The sequence below is a fragment of the Balearica regulorum genome, chromosome 1 (genome assembly GCF_011004875.1).
Source record: "Balearica regulorum gibbericeps isolate bBalReg1 chromosome 1, bBalReg1.pri, whole genome shotgun sequence".
Classification (NCBI taxonomy): Eukaryota; Metazoa; Chordata; class Aves; order Gruiformes; family Gruidae; genus Balearica; species Balearica regulorum.
Genome location: NC_046184.1, coordinates 37525139 through 37542124, shown reverse-complemented (window position 1 = coordinate 37542124; position 16986 = coordinate 37525139). Strand labels below are relative to the sequence as shown.

General features: G+C 39.0%; 1 protein-coding gene across 2 annotated transcripts in view; it reads right to left on the bottom strand.

Moving 5' to 3' along the window:
* The window catches only part of SRGAP1 (SLIT-ROBO Rho GTPase activating protein 1), a 154545-nt gene that overhangs the window by 38623 nt on the left and 98936 nt on the right, over positions 1-16986 (bottom strand). For both annotated transcript variants that reach the window (XM_075745623.1, XM_075745632.1), the window contains exons 5-10: positions 14531-14713; positions 14014-14142; positions 6445-6666; positions 5545-5646; positions 3644-3841; positions 3440-3524 (exon numbers count right to left, since the gene is read on the bottom strand). In XM_075745623.1, coding sequence (XP_075601738.1) covers positions 3440-3524; positions 3644-3841; positions 5545-5646; positions 6445-6666; positions 14014-14142; positions 14531-14713 — 919 coding nt within the window. The remainder of the gene's footprint in view (positions 1-3439; positions 3525-3643; positions 3842-5544; positions 5647-6444; positions 6667-14013; positions 14143-14530; positions 14714-16986) is intronic.

Sequence of the window (16986 nt, the reverse complement as noted above, 5' to 3'; positions counted from 1 at the left end):
TTTTTTCATCATGACTAAAGTGTAACAGTCATTTACTCAAGCCTTACCATTAGGACCATTTACATAATACATAATACATTTATTAATGTCTTGGGGAGATCACAGCAGCAAAGGAGAAAGAATATTGTGCAGATGACTGAAATACTTTTGTATCAAGACCTCACAAAACTGTGAAGCCCATCAAAGGTGTTTAACCATGTTAAGGAACAAGACACACAATGGCAAATGAAATTCAGTATTGACAGGTTAAAGAAAGATATTAGGGAAGAAAGAATTAAACACCTGTGCAGCTAACAGAACAACATACTGACTCTGAAAGTCACTCTGAGCATCATTTGTGCTAGGTCTAAGTACACTGGTCAATTCAAAAGTGACACCAAAGAAGCTTGTCAGACTGCAGAGAGAATGAAAAACAATGATATGCAAAACATAATATTATGTGGCAATGTCCAGGTGCACCTGAAATGCTGCACAATATGGAAAACCCTAATCTGAAAATATGTTTTGCAGTAGCAGAAAAGTGGGTATCGGCACAAGATGGCACAAAGAATAAGCTCTGGGAAAAATCTCTGGCATTGATAAGACATGAAAAGATTGCTGGCATCTATTTTAGACAGATGAAAAAAGAGGGATTAAAGAAAAGTATGTAAAATAACCTATGACAGAAAAAGGGTAAGCCAGGGACTCCTCCCTACTCATGTAACCAAGGTAAGTTCATTGAGACTAAGAATCCCGATAATAAATGCTAGTAAAACAAAAGATGTTACAAATCCTGAGTCTGGGGGATTTTAAACACATCTCTGATATTTAACAGATTAGGGCAAAAACTATCTATCTGGGACACAGGGCCAATCTCTTTTACAACTGCTTATTCTCCTTGCATTTCCCTTTGCTTTGTTCATTTGTTCATTCAATAGATGAGCCTTGGGTCAGAATTAATAGGAGTGTCAGTGTGCTTCCCATGTTTAGTATCAATTTCATTTGAGTATGTCTCATTTACTTTTCCAAATTTGTAGATGCAGACTCAGCACAGAGCACTTCATCTATCTCCCTTGTGCAGATCATGAATATGTATCTCCCGTGTCCATAAACAGCAGCAGTCTGTAGTAGGTAGGCACTGAACTGGAACAGAAGCCAAATGCTGTCAACGTTGTGGACACCAGACTGGAATCTGGATTTATTCAGCCTACCTCCTTACACTGTACAGGTTTGAACAAAAGCAAGAGAGGCTGCCAAAGGAAAATTTGCAGTTGAGACAATCCTCTCCCTCTTCCCCCATTCTCCTCTGCATTCCTTAATACAGTACCCTGTATTATACGTCTGCTGTGTTGTTGACATTAAAGCTGCCAGAAAAGGCAGCTTGAGTGGAGCAGGGGAGCAGTTCACTTCCTACAAATTCATTTTGATACTAGCTACAGCAATAATGTTCTTAATTCCACTGTAATTCTACCCTCTCAACTGTTTCCATTTGAGCAATGTACAGAATCCAGGTCCTCCTTCCCAGGCAGGTGCAATGCAATGCAGGACATGCCTCAGTAGAAGGGGGTACTTGAACTTTTTAAGCTGTAGGAATGACAGCTTTTTCTCCAACTAACAGCTTTGAATGTGGATGTATATGTTTGGGGTACTATTTGTACGTGCTGTGCTATGATGATGCAACAGCTACGTGCAAAAACACTGTGGACAACACAGATTAAGTACTTGGGGGTACAGCTGGTGGGTTGAAGGGAACTAAGAATTCGAACAGAATGGTCCAAACATGCCTGAGCATGGCAGAACGGCCCAGAGCCTGACAGCGATTTATTCCTTCGGTCACCCTGCTGAGAAGTTTTTCTTTGGATTTCCTTTCATACAGTTCATTATTTCTTTCCAACATGCATTAGGCATCAGATTCTGTTGCCTTTTATCTTTCTCCCTTCAGTAGATGATCATGCATTTTACTAGCTTTCCAAATAACACATATTCACTTTATTTTTCCAAACACATTTTCTGTGAGCCTTCGGAGGAAAATTTTCCTCTTTTTTGACTAACATCAGCTACACATTGTTTTGCATGAATAAATTGTTCAACATGCACGTTAAAAAAAAATCCTATGAAATAAAAACTCCCATGACAAAGAACATAATGTAGTTAGTTGTCTAAAACCAGCCACCATCTTCTACAGTCCAGCCTTCCAAGGAAATGCTGTTTGCTTTCTAACCCCAACCTCAGTCACTCCCTGGAAAGGGGCTTTATTTGGGTCATAACCACTGAAATGTTAATAGCTCATTAGGCACCTTCACAACTGGACTTGTGGATCTGGGCTTTTGTATTAAAAGCAAGAAGAGACTGATTAACAACAGATTTTTGACAGTAAAAAGAAAATAAGTTGACACATCCTTTAGAGATACTCTTTAGGGAACAAGTTTCCTTTCTTGAGTTTGAACTTTGAATTATAGTCTTTAACCTTCAGGAGAGGATTTTTACTCTTGGTGGTGTAATTCACTTCCTCTCAAGTCTGTAACACTCTGTGTGCCTAGTCCTCAAGGCTTGCAGTGTGAATCTCCTTTTCCCTTTGGTCCATGAGGAAGTGCTTGTTGGGAGGACTGGTAAGAGGTGGGCTGGAACTCTGCATAGTGCCTGATTCATTACTGCCCTAATTCAGCTTTACTTCATTTGATCATGGACATCTGCTGACTTGGTTTATATTTTAAGATGTATTTTTAAAAATTGTACAGAGCATTCAGGGCAATGGATAATTCTCTATCATAATTTGTAATGCAACAATTTTATATGCAATAATGATAATCAACAGGTATAGAACTATTCAGTAAATTTTCATTCCAGTTCACAATATGCACATACTGTGTAGAAGCCCAACATTAAATTCAGTCTGTAAAAATCTCACTACTGACATCAGTAAGGTCAGGATTTCACCTTTTACCTCTCATAAATGCTCCGTTGATTTGTTAGGCTGTAAGGACATTCATGTCCATGTGTGAGAAATGTTGCACTAGTGAGTCCGTTTTAAGAGATGCATCCTGGATAATTTTGTATGCTTAAAAAATATCACTCTCGCCCAACTCTTAAAAAAACCTCAAGCAAACAGAAATCATTAGGAAGTAGAAACAGTACATTTGTCACAGCTCTTAAATCACCCTGTGCTGACTGTATCAGCTCTCCTTTCAGACACGAGATTTTTCATTCAACAGTTCCATTTCTAAATATAGTCACTTGTCCAAATGTCTGCATAGTGGAAATAAATATCTGTTGAAGAAATAAAGTCAATTTATAGTGCGTACTCTTACCACTGCACCAAAACTATGACTATATATCAAATTTATGCTTACTGGACAATTAAGCTTTAAGTTTTGTAATTTTTTTCCTGCATACCTTTGGCATTTCAGTGGGCTCATTGTATAGTCTGGAATCACTTTTCAGTTTATTGTGGGATATTTACCTTCTCCGAGTGTTCTCTGCAGCAAGTCATGTTTTGCTTGAAGTTTTGTGATGAGATTACTACCTTCCAGATATTCTCTGAATTTCTGTAGAGGTGCAGATCAATCTATTACTATGTATGGCACATAAATTCCAGGAACTTCTGCATAATGTTTACTTCAGGTGTTTAGTCTGTATCACATGAATGAGGAAGCAACCAACATACCATGAAATAGAATTGCTCCGTTTCCTGCTGGTTAGCTCTTCTTTTTGCAATGCTAGGCTTACTCAGGTATGTCTCAGAGACTGTTGACTTCACAGACTCCGTTGAGCGACTGTGCTGGAAACACTCTGACACATCGTAGTCTTCAATGGTGACCATATCTTGTATTGTCTGCAGGGTAGCCTCTGTTGTTTTCTTAACCTGGTGTTAAAAAGCACAATTTGCCAAATGCAAGATAAATATATATCAGATCAGCTTAGAAGGGAAGCTCATTACTCAAAACAATTCTCTGGCACGCTCCCCTAAACAAACTGGTGTGTGAATGTGAAAAATTAGGTATACTATAACAGATATCTATGTAACAGAAGAATGACATGATTAGGTTTCCTATCTAGCTCTCTGTTTTACCACGATCCAGTCCACAAACATGGATGTACTCTTGTGTTGACTATATAGCATTCTCAAGCATTTGTATCCTGAAATAAGAATCAAAATGTGACATGATTTGATTATGATCCCTAATCTGGGAGGCTGTAGAGATGATACACTGCTCTGAAGGGTCAATAGTCCTAAATGTGGTCAATATGTTAGATTGAGTATGTACATCCAAGGATCTGGCTGCCAGAAAAACATGTTCTTCCAAGATAAAAATCTGTGACACCATTCTGCAGAGTGCTGTGAGGAGCACAGTGATGCAGAAGTGGAATACACAGCTGGAGGAGGGGGCTGGAGAAAGAACAATTTACATCAGTCTCACAGCACTTCCTATGAGCTATGGAGCACTGTTGCTCATAGTGGGAACCAGGGCATGGAGGCCATGGAACAGAAGATGCAGTGTTTCCACAGTGCAATAAAGTAACTGGCAAGATTCAAAAGGATGTGATTTACCTCCTAGTTCTGCTTCAGAAGAATCTCTAGTACAGTCAACTTAACCAAATCTTGCACTCTTGTACACACATCTCTAGTGTAGGCAAATATTCTTTCCATGCTTGCCAACATGATTTCTCCCCCTATGCCCTTGCACTTCAGTTCACTGAAAGAAATAATCTTTCTCCTTCCTTTTGTCTTTGTTACCTTGAGACACTTTCTGAATTCAAGTGGGTTTTTTTTAAAGACTACTGTACATGTCTCATGGACATTAATGCTTTGTTCTAGGCATTCAGCACATAACATAGACTGAGAAAAAATGGAATCCTGAAAATTTATCAGTAAGTACACCAAGAAATCAAATTATCCCTATGTTTTAATTTAGGAACAGATTCTCATTTAAACTGAGGGCCTTTAACACTGCCTGAAATTGGATAAAAGTACAATTTATATCCACTGGGAGGCCTCTCTGCTGCCAGAGCAGGGGAAAGAGAACTGCACAGCTTTTCTGTATTTTACCACAAAAAAAAAAAAAAAAAAAAGCATTTTATTTTACTAGGTGAGCTATTCCCATCACAGGCATTCAGAATTCGTGTTTATAAATAGCTGTAGCTGAGAGCGTAAGAAATTTTGACTCAGATACCACAAAAGACAGTCCAAATTCCTTTGTACTATAGAACTAGCAATTTGGGGACTGGACAGAGGGTGGTCACGGAAGACAGTAACTGTGCTCAGTGGCTTTCTGCCACAAAACTTTACAAGTATGTGCTCTAACAAGTTCACACTGAAGCATCTGCAAAACACAGAACTCAGTAATGTGAACGTATGGACAGGTAAAGCATGAAGTTTCCAAACTTCTATAAAGCAGACAAGGATCTACCTTAGCATATTTGCCAGTATTTGATTTTTAAAATTAAAACAGCTCATACAGATTGAAGACATTTCAGGGTCATTTACATGTTTTTGACAAGATAGAAAACACTGCATCTTCCTGAAAATGGTGTTCAATGCATAGCCCATGTACACACAGATCTTACCTCCTCATTTTCGATTTTGAGTGTGGCCAACCGTGACTGCAGTTGCTGATACCTAAGCATAAGCTCTGCTTGCACAGGTTGCTGGGCAGTGACCTGACAAACCTAACAGAGAATCAGAAAGAGCTGTAAGATGCAAGGAATTAAAAAACCAGTCAATAGTCTTTGGTCGCTCTCCTTAAAACTAGGTGAACTCCTATCAAATCTATTAAAACTTAATAAGGCAGACAATAAAAAGTGTCCATCTAAATTCAAAGCATTTATGTGTTACAAAGTGTGGAACAACGTACTCCATCTTATGACTACAGAGCACAGCCTTGTTGTATGGCTGCTTTGCATTGCTTCTCTATCACACAGAAATGCAAACCCTGGAGTTACCGTCAGATAAACGATGTACACAGGTGATTCTGCATTGTGCTTTGCTATTGGCCTTCAGTATAGCAGAACAGGGCATGGCTGGGGTACCCTGTACGCTTGAAATCTCCAGATAATAAAATGGGGGAAGAAGAAGGGGAAAAGGATGCATTTCAGCATGCATAATTTGGAGCAGCTCTGCAGGTGCTCTCAAATAGCACCCACAAGCTTGTTATGGGTGAGGCAGGTAGCGAAGACATAAAGCCACTACTTACACGGGTGCTGGGCTCAGCACAGGTTGGCCAGCAAATTCACAGCAATGTCATTATGAGTAACACAGAATATAATAATACACAATGGTTTTTACTTGAGAACTCTGAAGAAGCTCTGAACAGTGCTGCCAGTTTTGCAAAGTGTTATTGCTGATCTGCTTGGTTTTGGGCAGCAATAACAGCTTCTACCATGCTCTTTGTAAAAGGAGATAAATTCTCTATCTTGGTAAATAGAAACAGAAACAGTCACCATGGGGATACTTGTGGGGATACAGACCTCGTCACCCATATGAGACTGGAACTCAAATTTCATTGGTGGACAAAAAGCAGTGGGGTACATTTCCATGAATCTCTGCTTGTCACTTCGTGGCTCCAAGCTGTCAACTGCATTTTCAATGATGTCTAAGCCCTCATGCCTGGAAGTTTCAAGGTTATACTCTGCAGAAAGGTATGTTCTTAGGGCTCTGTTCAGACTAGCGTGGTATCCAAGATCGCAACACTAAAAACACCATAAAGGGAAAACAAATTAAAAAGGAGGAACACCATTCCGATATCCCAAGCCACAAATTATTGCTAAAATTTTCTGTCCTGAAATTCTTCTGTCTTTGAAGTATTTTACAAAATATCTGCTAAATTAAAGTACAGTACTGGGGTCAAGATAGTAAGTATTTGGTATCCTCATTCTATTGCAAAATTAAAGGACAGTTTTAGAAGAGAGATCAAGTGTACAAGTATGGCAATATGTTTGCATTTGTTTATCAGATACAGATGTGCAGTCACTGTATTTACACAGAAAAGGTCTAGACTCCACACATAAGTGGGCTTTTCAGTATTATTGTCATATGTAAGCCCTGGATCATCTATTTAAACCCACCCTGACATAACTCTACCATTTAAGTCAATGCTAGCACCAAACTGAAAATAAAGCAATTCCAGCTCACCATGTCTGTGCTGAGACAAAACCCCCCACAACTGCCTCTAGAGTTAGTGACCCATCTAAGACACTTTCTGATGCAACAAGAATGGTTTATCACCCTTTTCCCCTGATAGTGCAAATGAATTTAATGTCAACACCTTATTTCCCATGCTCAGACAGAGCCAGCAATATACATCATGTTACTAAATGCAGAAAGTCATAATTTATGTCTTTTTTCTAAGCGTGAGAATAACACTGGAATGTAATTGAAACCTAAATGGTAGAACATAAAGTTGTGTTTGTTCTTGAATTTTAAACATCCTCGGTTTGCATTATTCATGATTGGTTAATATTTTAGAGGAACAGCTGAATATATTTTTAAAATGTCACAGCAGTAGGGTATCAAGTGATTGTTTCCTTCATTCCCCCTCCACATTACACAATAAACAATATCCTCAGCTTCTGCTCAGTGAGATTCCAGGTAATGGCAGATGTATCGCAGACCTCTCTGTCACCCCAACAGTGGCACATCAGTCTGCTAGCAGTTGCATACAAAGCAATGATGTTCTCTATTTGAATGGGAGAGATTTGATCCAGTCCAAGGCCGATGCCTGGCTTGGGCAGTGAGGGAGCTCGCTGCTTCAGGGCATCCCTCAGCCTCAGCCACCTGTGCTGGGTGCCTACCTGCCGTTTGAAATCATCCTTCCCTGCAGGACTCACAAGTTAAGCGATGCAGTTGGGTAAAGAAGTAATTTGAATTCAGTCCACTGTAGACTATGTTTATATGCATATCTTCCTCACAGCTATTACAAACCCTCAGGACTCATGGGATCATGTTCCCCTCCTTTTCCTCTTTCTTACTCGAAAAAGGAGAGAAAGAGACAGACAGCATACAGATGCACACACTGCATGGGAAAGCATTTTCAACTTATTTGCCATACCTAAACCTGTGTGTAGAAGAGAAAGAAACCCCTCACACCTTGCCTTAGGTGTGCTAATGACTAGTGATCAAACTACTCTCTGAAATCTGACAACAGAAGGTTGTTTTATTCACAACAAAACTTCCAGAAAGATTAAGCTTTCAGTCCTAGCAAGTACTCCAGGTAGTTATGGCAGATGGGACAATGGGTCTCCAAAAACCAGTTGCTGAACCATTTAAAGAAAACGGAAGAAAGATGTCATGTTCAATCAAACACATATAGGTTAACCTCTCTCTTTTGCATTTATAGAATGGAAATTTGTGTTACACTTACTAAAACAGCCACTCAACTTTTATACTAAAGCACATCCATATTTCAAAGACCTCCAGCCTAAAAAAAATATTGTTTCTAAAAGGAAAAGTCTCTTGGTGTTTTTCTCTTGTTCTGTGTCAAATCAGATCTCATATTTAATTCACTATCTTGGATGAAAAAGACAGACTAAAAGTGCTGTTAAGAAAGTGGATCAGGACAGCTGTTTTATTTCATGTGCATTAGTTTCAGAGAGACCTCATGGAAGATTAAACTGAGAGGAAATGAGAAATAGAGGGCAACTATCCATGTATTATAAAACTACAGGCATCTAGTGCCTGAATTTTGGATCTAGAGGATTAATCTGAGTATTAATAGAAAGCTTATTGATTTACAATTAGAGCTGTGTGGGTTTCTGATGCAGCTTTTTTTGCAAGTTAGAATACTAAGATTGCAGCCTTCATGCTGTGACAGTACCAAGAACTTCATTGTTTAACCCTTAATCTACTCAGTAACTATCACCATGGTCATCTTTTGCAGGTGATGACAGCTGAAGAGGGGAACAAACACAGCCTCTCAGCCAAGAAGGATTCTTCAAGTGAAGTAGAATATCCTGCCAGACTAAGGCATTTTCTTGCAATGCCAATGCCAGTAGAGCAAACAAGAACTAAATCCAGAACCTGAACTAATGCCTTATCACCAGTGGCTCTTTGAACGGAATATGAAATGCCTGAATTTGGAATTTTGCTTCAATGATTTAAGTATAAATAGAATTTGTACGAGTAAAGTTATTTTTCAAAAGCAAAAATAAACACTCAGACATCACAGCTCTTACTTCTGCCAGACTGTAATTCACTTTCTCCAAAATTTGGAGACAAAGATCATTTTAACTGGGCAATAGCTCTGTCACAATATCAACTCATGGCTACTCAGAAAGAAAAGTACTGTTTTAATCTGCTGGTACTAACGACGGTTTAGAAAGAGAGTTGTGTATAACGGAGATGGCACTTTGGGTATTTGTTCATTATTAAGACTAAAAATCTAAGGTACTGCCACTAAAATGCTGCCCCCACCACATCCTGTCTGACCACGCTTGGTAAAAAAAATCACCAACCCTTCTGGTGTTACAAAAAAGTACACACGTATGCAGATAGACACACACATGCACATATACACGATTTTCAGGAAAAATCTGTAGGTTGGTAGAAAGATTTTGAAAGTTCAAGCGAGCAACCGCAGTGTTAGCCAAAATAAATATGAATCTTTGAGGTTCACTAATCAGCACACCAAGGCTCCAGCCTGGATGGCTAACAAGATCTGCTATCCAACTATGGGCTAGAGACATGAGATGTCAGTTGGTGCAGGAAGACATGAGGATGAGAAATAAGTCATAGACTATGAGTTTTATTGCATTTCTGGATTCATAAAGACTTTTGGTTGGGCAAAGTGGAGGGAGATGAGTGATGCACTTGGGATATGTGTGAAAAATTAATTTTGTAATTTGCATTTTATTCTTATTTGGAATTAAATCTGAAACAGTCTCAAAAGCATTTACTGTATTGGTCCCCAGAGTATATTTAGGCGTGAACAAAACACACTGCAGTGCTTAGCACAGAGCTTCAACCAAACAAGCAAGCTGCTCTTCATTTCATTTCAGGAATAATAATAAAATTCTAATGCCAACGGAGAGAGAAATTCATTAAAAAAAAGCCTTAACCTCTGAATAAGTCACTTTCTAATCATCCTGTTACAGAGACATCAACATTCAAATCAAAGGCATCTGGCTGTACATATCACATTTATCAGAACTTATGTAATGAAGATTGTGAGCTGCACACACTCTAGCCTAGTTATAAACTTGGTTCTATGAATGATTAACAAAGAACCTTTACAGAATAAATTAAGCTCATAATAGCTAAATGTTCCCTAACTTCCAGCATCCAAAGCATGCAGACTGCAATTAGAGATTCAGAAACTACACTCTAAGAAAGACAAACACATGAATATTTTATTTATTCTAGCAGCAGAACTACAGTCAAATTGTTTTGGTCACTATTTCCTAGCATTTACCTTCAGATCATGAGTGCATGGTAAGTCTGACAAAAGGTCCCTACCTCTTATACCCAGATAAATCTAATAAACTCAATTACATGGAAATCTTCAAGTAAATGAGCAATAGTATGTGCCATATGGACAGATGTTGGTACTAGTAGTCAGATTAGCAGGGGTGTGTACTCTTGCTCCTCTGAAACCCACAATCTTAAAAAAAATAATTTCTACAGACTAGATAAAGCTTATTTAATTCAGCTAAAAAGTAATCTTTGCTACTTTTTACATAATACAAATAAAGAAAAAAATGAATCATGTCCTCTGCTTGAACTAGATCCTACTATATAGTCAGCAGAAAAGAAATATTCAACAGAAAATTCAAATTCCACTAGCACAATATGCAGAGGACAGAAATATACTGTGCATATCAAATCCTGTTTATCCCTCTACTTCTTTGCAAATGCTGGTCCCAACCCTCAGCTCACTAAATGCATTAAAACATCCAGCTAAGACTCCAGCAATATTTTTATCTTGCTTTTATCACAAGAGCTTAAGATGAACAACACATCATCATTTTAAGTCAGAAGCTCTGAGCTTTGTTAATGAAATGAAGGAGTTGAACAGTTCAGACCGAGTTCAGCTGAGGAACTGCAATTTAGGATTTTCCATCTGAGCCTCACAAATCAAGCTGCAGTGGAATCCAAATGAAAAAAACTATGATTTTTTTTTGTAAAAAAAAAAAAAAAAAAAATCCCACAACCCTTTCCAATCTTGTTACAAAAAATATATATTGAATGGTTTACTGCATTCCTTCATATATTTATCCCATTTTTATCAGCCATATTTTTCAGTAATGTAGGAAAACATTCAGTTGCATTTATGGGCAACACCAACAGCTTGGGGAGATCTAAATCCTTTCCACGGTAACAGAATTCAGACATAGAGGAGAAGTAATCCCCTTCTGTACAGGCAACGAGAGAGCTCAGGCATCACAGAAAGGCAGGCAGGCAGATGGGGACAAAGTAGAGAGGGCAAAGAATGAAATTGCCACCCCTGCTCGGAAAACTCTGAATCGTACCATTACAGTAATAGATTTACAGAATGAGATCGCCTGGACTGTTGCAACATATGGCCAGTGGGAAGGATGTCTCACATTCCAATGATATAACCCCAAAATCTTGCCAAGACTCTTGCATTTACAAAAAGCGTTTCCTTTGTCAAGTAGTAAACACTCTGTCTAGATACCAATGCTTTCACAGCGTATTCTGATTAAATACAAATGTCTGAAAGACACTTCATTTAAACAAGCTCACAATCGGATTAAATTGGCTCTGAAGCAAATTCTGGTTGCACATGTTTACAGCCTACTCTTACAAAACAGTGATGCAAAGGGCAACTAGACTTTCCATTTAAATTCCTTAGGCAAGAGTCATTTCTAAAGCCATTTTGCCAAAACAATGTTATTGTCTGCATTGGTCCATGGCTTGGAAAAAGCCACTCAAAGTAGGTATTGTTTTCCTGTATTACTAAATACTGTAGAATGTATATTTCTATTAAAAACTCGCAGTTAGAAAGCTCTAGTCTTCATGGTTGTGTAAATATTTTCTCAAACAGTAACTCCAAAGAGTGTTGTCTTTGTATATATATATGCAGAGAGCGCTTCACTTTGCTTCTCTTTGCCGTCTTCATGAAGCTCCAGGCCTGTGGTTGCTCCCCTCAGCTTTCACTGTACAGCAACCTCTGTGGACATCGATGAAATGGGTAAAAATCAGGTGCATTTTCCAACCCGAGGAAGTTTTGACCAAGTAGAAATATGCACTGGAGACATTCACTGGGAAATGTGAAAGAGAAGGCAGGAGAGAAGACAAAAGCAGCATCTTTCCAACCTCTGAAGGGGTGAGAGTGCTGGGGACAGAGGGAAAGGGATCTCTCCTTCCTTCCAGCAGCCAGGAAGAACTCATAAACTTCACATTTATCAGACATGCCCTAACTAGAAGCTAAAAAAAATCCATCATCCTTTAAGCAGTACCAGGAAAATCATCCATGAGGTAGGGACAACTTCTCACTTGGGTGGTAGCCTAGCAGGTACGCTAGCTGTCCTTAGTTTTTATGCCCTGATCATCTATCTTTTGGGATCCTGACAAATGTTTTCATTGCCTGGGCAGGCCAGGTAGGTGGAGGGGGATGTGCAAGTGCATGGGTGTAGATTAGACAGGGACAATATGCAGCAGAATAAGCCAGAACAAATTAGAGTAGAGAAGATATGCAACAATGAGTAGGAAAGAGGAAGAAAAGAGATGTTGAGATTGAGATAGCAAGAAATACTGAAAACAGAAAAAAGTACGTCACCATCTCTTGTAAGAAAGAAGCAAGAAAAAAAGGGAGCAAAACCATTTGGAGAGAAAATCATAGACTCATGGAATGGTTTGGGTTGGAAGGGACCTCAAAGATCATCTAATTCCAATCCCCCTGCCATGGGGGGGTTGAAATGTTGAAAGGCAAAAGGAAAAAGTTATAACGAAATGAAGCAATATTTTATAAATCACAGGAAAACAGAAATGTCAAAGAAAACTGACTCTCAGTATTTAGAAAGCATACAATAAAACACATATATGCAGCTATTTTAGTCCATTCATCTCAAGAAGGCATTTTTTGCCTTCTTTATCAAGCTTTGATTCTCCAGACAGTAGAAATGAGAAACCTCTTGTCAAATGCTGCATTAATTTATATTATATTACAAACCAGCTGGCTTATCTTTGTGCTGAATATCCCACCAGAAATGACTGTATGTGAATGTTATTTACTATTGTAAATAACAAATGCTATTGTTGCAAATTCAAATATCTAGCATGTCATATGGGCCACCCTCTGACTTATTTAACGCTACATTGGTAGTGAATGAATATTCTTGAGCTTGTGTATGCTGCCTCCAAATTTTCTCTATCAAATATGTGGTCAGCTTACAAAGAGAGTGGGACATGGTAGAGTGCCGGATCTTCCTTCTGTATCATCTAAAAATGCCAATAATACAGGTTCTGGAGACCAAATGCTAGTGCAAGTCAACATCAGTGTACAACATCATTCTCCTAGGACGTTCTCACAGGAATAACAATGAAAATCGGCATCAACTCTGTTGACAGTACATAGTACAGGATTGATTGTGTCTGTTCTGCAAACTACATGAAATATGAATAAAAAGCAGTGCATATTTGATTCAATGACTAAATGAATGAACTAAATGATTTTGAAGACATGGAGGAAATGCCTTCTTTTGAGTTAAAATACCATTATTAGATGCCCACATAAGCAGCTTATCTTGTAAAAAATATTTGTACCCCAGAAATCCTTTTATACTACAAAATGGATATGTCTACCTTTTTTGTATTATTCCTGTCATATTTTCTCTTGCCACATGGGGAGAAAACAGTATGTTCTAACTTTAAAGGAATGGATTCAGCATCTTATTGGCACTTTATTTTGTGAAATATAAAGCTGAAGGGAAAATCTGCTGATTATACCATACAATATTGTAAATGATAAGCGTATTGAAGGTGACACATATGACTAATGTATTCCCTTTGAAAATTAAAAAGAAAAATAAAAAATTATTCCTGAACAGAAAAAACATAAACCCAAATATGCCAATACTTACATCAATTAAATCCGAAAGGTCATGAATATAATACTTGAAAACAGAAGCATTGGTTGCTTCAAGGGTGAGCAGGTATTCATTACGGGCCTTAATAGATTTCAGCTTGTTTTCAGAATATTTTGCTTGACGCTAGGAAAGAAGTTTGTATATTAATGTATTTGAATTACTTCATTTTTGGTATGTAGTAAAAATGGTAACAAATCAAGCACAGGTTCCTCTTAACAAGAATGACCCCTAGTTGCCTGCCTGTTATGCATATAACCAATGTAATACAAAGTGATAACTTAGTATTTTGTTTCAAATGTGACAAACCATATTCTAAGAATTATACCATGAATAAAGTATTCCCTTCTCTGAACTGCAATTAAGTCAAGTTCTCTACAACCCACTGCTAGTTTATTATGTGTACCTTGTTTAATTTTATTTCCTAGCTGGACTTCTGTTTAATATCATGCTAAAGAATGTCATAAATGCACTGAATTTACTTCAAATGAAGCTAGATAAAAGGACTATTTACTTTTTCCTTCATTTTTTCAATCTTTTTCACAGAGCTCCGTCTCTGGTGCCTTTCTTCTAGTCGAATATGAAAAACAGGGTCTCCTGATCTCCCGATTTGTTTTTCTTCTTGCTTCTCTGCCTCCTTCAGTTTGCTTTCTGCACTGATGCTCTCTGCGTGATACATGTGGTATGTTTTCATGACCTGCAGAAGACGGAGTCAAAGGAGAGTTAGGACAAAATGAAAATACGAAGGTATTTACAGAAAAATCATAGGGTCTTTGAGTAAAACATTCTCTTATAAACATGGAGCTTGGATAAGTTTCTTTGCCAACAGAGATTGAGGATTTCTGGCTGCATTTTTATTTTTGTATATCTAAAATTCTAAATGTTCAGAGTGCTTTACCAAGCATTATGAATAAAGAGAAAGGTGATGGAGAACTAGTTGTAATGTAAGCATGTGAGACCATCTCTTGTCCTGCCTCATTTCTGCTCACAAGGGCCTTGCATCACTGAAATGTTTTGATAGGCAACGGGGCAGCAAGCTATCAAGTATTTCTGTCAAAAATTGCGTAGCAATTTTTGGGGGGATTTTTTTTTCATTGCTCTGATAGAAAAGAGCAAAATCCTTCTTATTAAACTTCAAGATTCCTGTCTTTGAATGAAAACATGAAATAATGAGCAATAAAACTAAATCTATGTCAGTGCCATATCTATCTGACTTTTTCAGTGCTAAGTTAACAGCTTGGCTGTGGACATCGAAGGACTGAAAGCAGAAGGATCCCTTCAGCACTGAGGAAAGGGGAAGGACGCAGAGACAACGGGAAGCTTCTGTCTGGGATCACATCCCCAGCCAGCAGATTGGGCGTGACCTAAAACCAGAAGAGGGCTGGAGAAGGAGCTGCCTGATAAAGAAGTTGTGAAGATGCCTTCCCCATAGACCCCCCGTTAATACCATTATCTTCCCCCTACACACAGGCTGGCTCTGCAGCCAAGAGAGCTCGGGCCGCCAGCCTGCAAATACACGCTTGCAACAGAACACAAAGAGGGAGAGGGGCTGGTTCAGCCCAGTCCTCCCTTCCTCCTTCAAGCAAGAAAAGCCTCAGTGTGAATGCTGCGTAGTGGGCAGCGAGCAACCACAAACCACCCGCCTCTGCTGGGGAGGGCTGTCTCTGCCCCCCTCCAGCACAGAATGCCTCTTTCCATCTTCCCCAGCCTTTTTGTTTGCTTGTTTTTTGTTGTTATTGTCTTAAGTTTCAAGCAAGGAACAAAGCATGAAGGCATCCTCGGGCAGCCAGCAGCCTCCTCTTTTCTTCACAGGGTGCCAGAGTGCTCCATCCAGCAGATGTTATCTTTGGGCTGAGGTCATGCGAGCCGTTCACATCTCCTCCGAAGAACACAGTCAGGGAGGAATCAAACGGGCTGTTCCTCCCTCAACAGAGCTTTGTGTGACCCATGGAGGAGACAGACCAGTTTGGGGAGCTGCCTGGAAATACTCCCTAGGGAGAGAAGTAGTTTTTGTAACTGAGTAGTTAGGCCACCCTGAGGAGCATCCATAGAGTGGCAACACTGGGAACACTAAAGTTAGTGCAAATTAGCTGCAGCATGGCTTAGCGTGGATTGTTACAAAGCAACTGCACGCCATGTCAGGTGATGGCTGGACAGATGCCTATTTAAAGTCTTGTGCAACAGAAAGAAGCTTTTAGAGAGTTGCATGTATGTTATGCATATATTATACACCATCACTGTGTATGCCACTATTTAATACTGATGCCACGCTGTTGATACAACTGAAATAGGATTGATACTAAAAATAAAACAGGCAACTCTTCACTAACTTCCTGCAGTAAGGTAAAACAGCTGGAAACACACATCTAAAAGAGTGGTCTTGTTTTTATTTATAAAAACATATGTTTACAGCTCTCTGCTGAAAAAAACCCAAACTGCCTGGAGCAGGGCTTAGTGTTATCGCTGCTGCTGCTGCTATTTTACAGCACAGTTGTGCTCCAAGGCCTGACCAGAGTGCAGAGCTCCCTGTCCCAGCACTCCCCATGCCCGCTGGGAACAGCCGCTGCCCCAGCAGCTCAGTCTGCATGGATGAGGCAAAAACCCAAAGCCGAAACAAGCCAAGCTGGGAAAAGAAGGCAAGCCTGCAGAGCCGAGACCTGCACAGTTCTCAGCTTAACCAAACGGCACGTGATCTATAACCAAAGGCATTTCTACAGTTGTTGATAATCTGTATCCAGGGAGTCTAACTCATATAGCCACTTGGAAAGAATTACTGAAAAGAGAAGAAATGTACTTCTTAAAGAAATTATTTATAAAACAAACCTGAGAAGCACAGAAAGTGATTAAAAATTATGGGAAAAGGAAATTAAAAACAAGGTTGTGCCCCTCTCTTTTGGCCTTTTTATTCAATTTTTTGAGTGCTTCTTTACAGAAGTCTACAAGTATTTGCTTTTTTTTATCTTCTGTTAT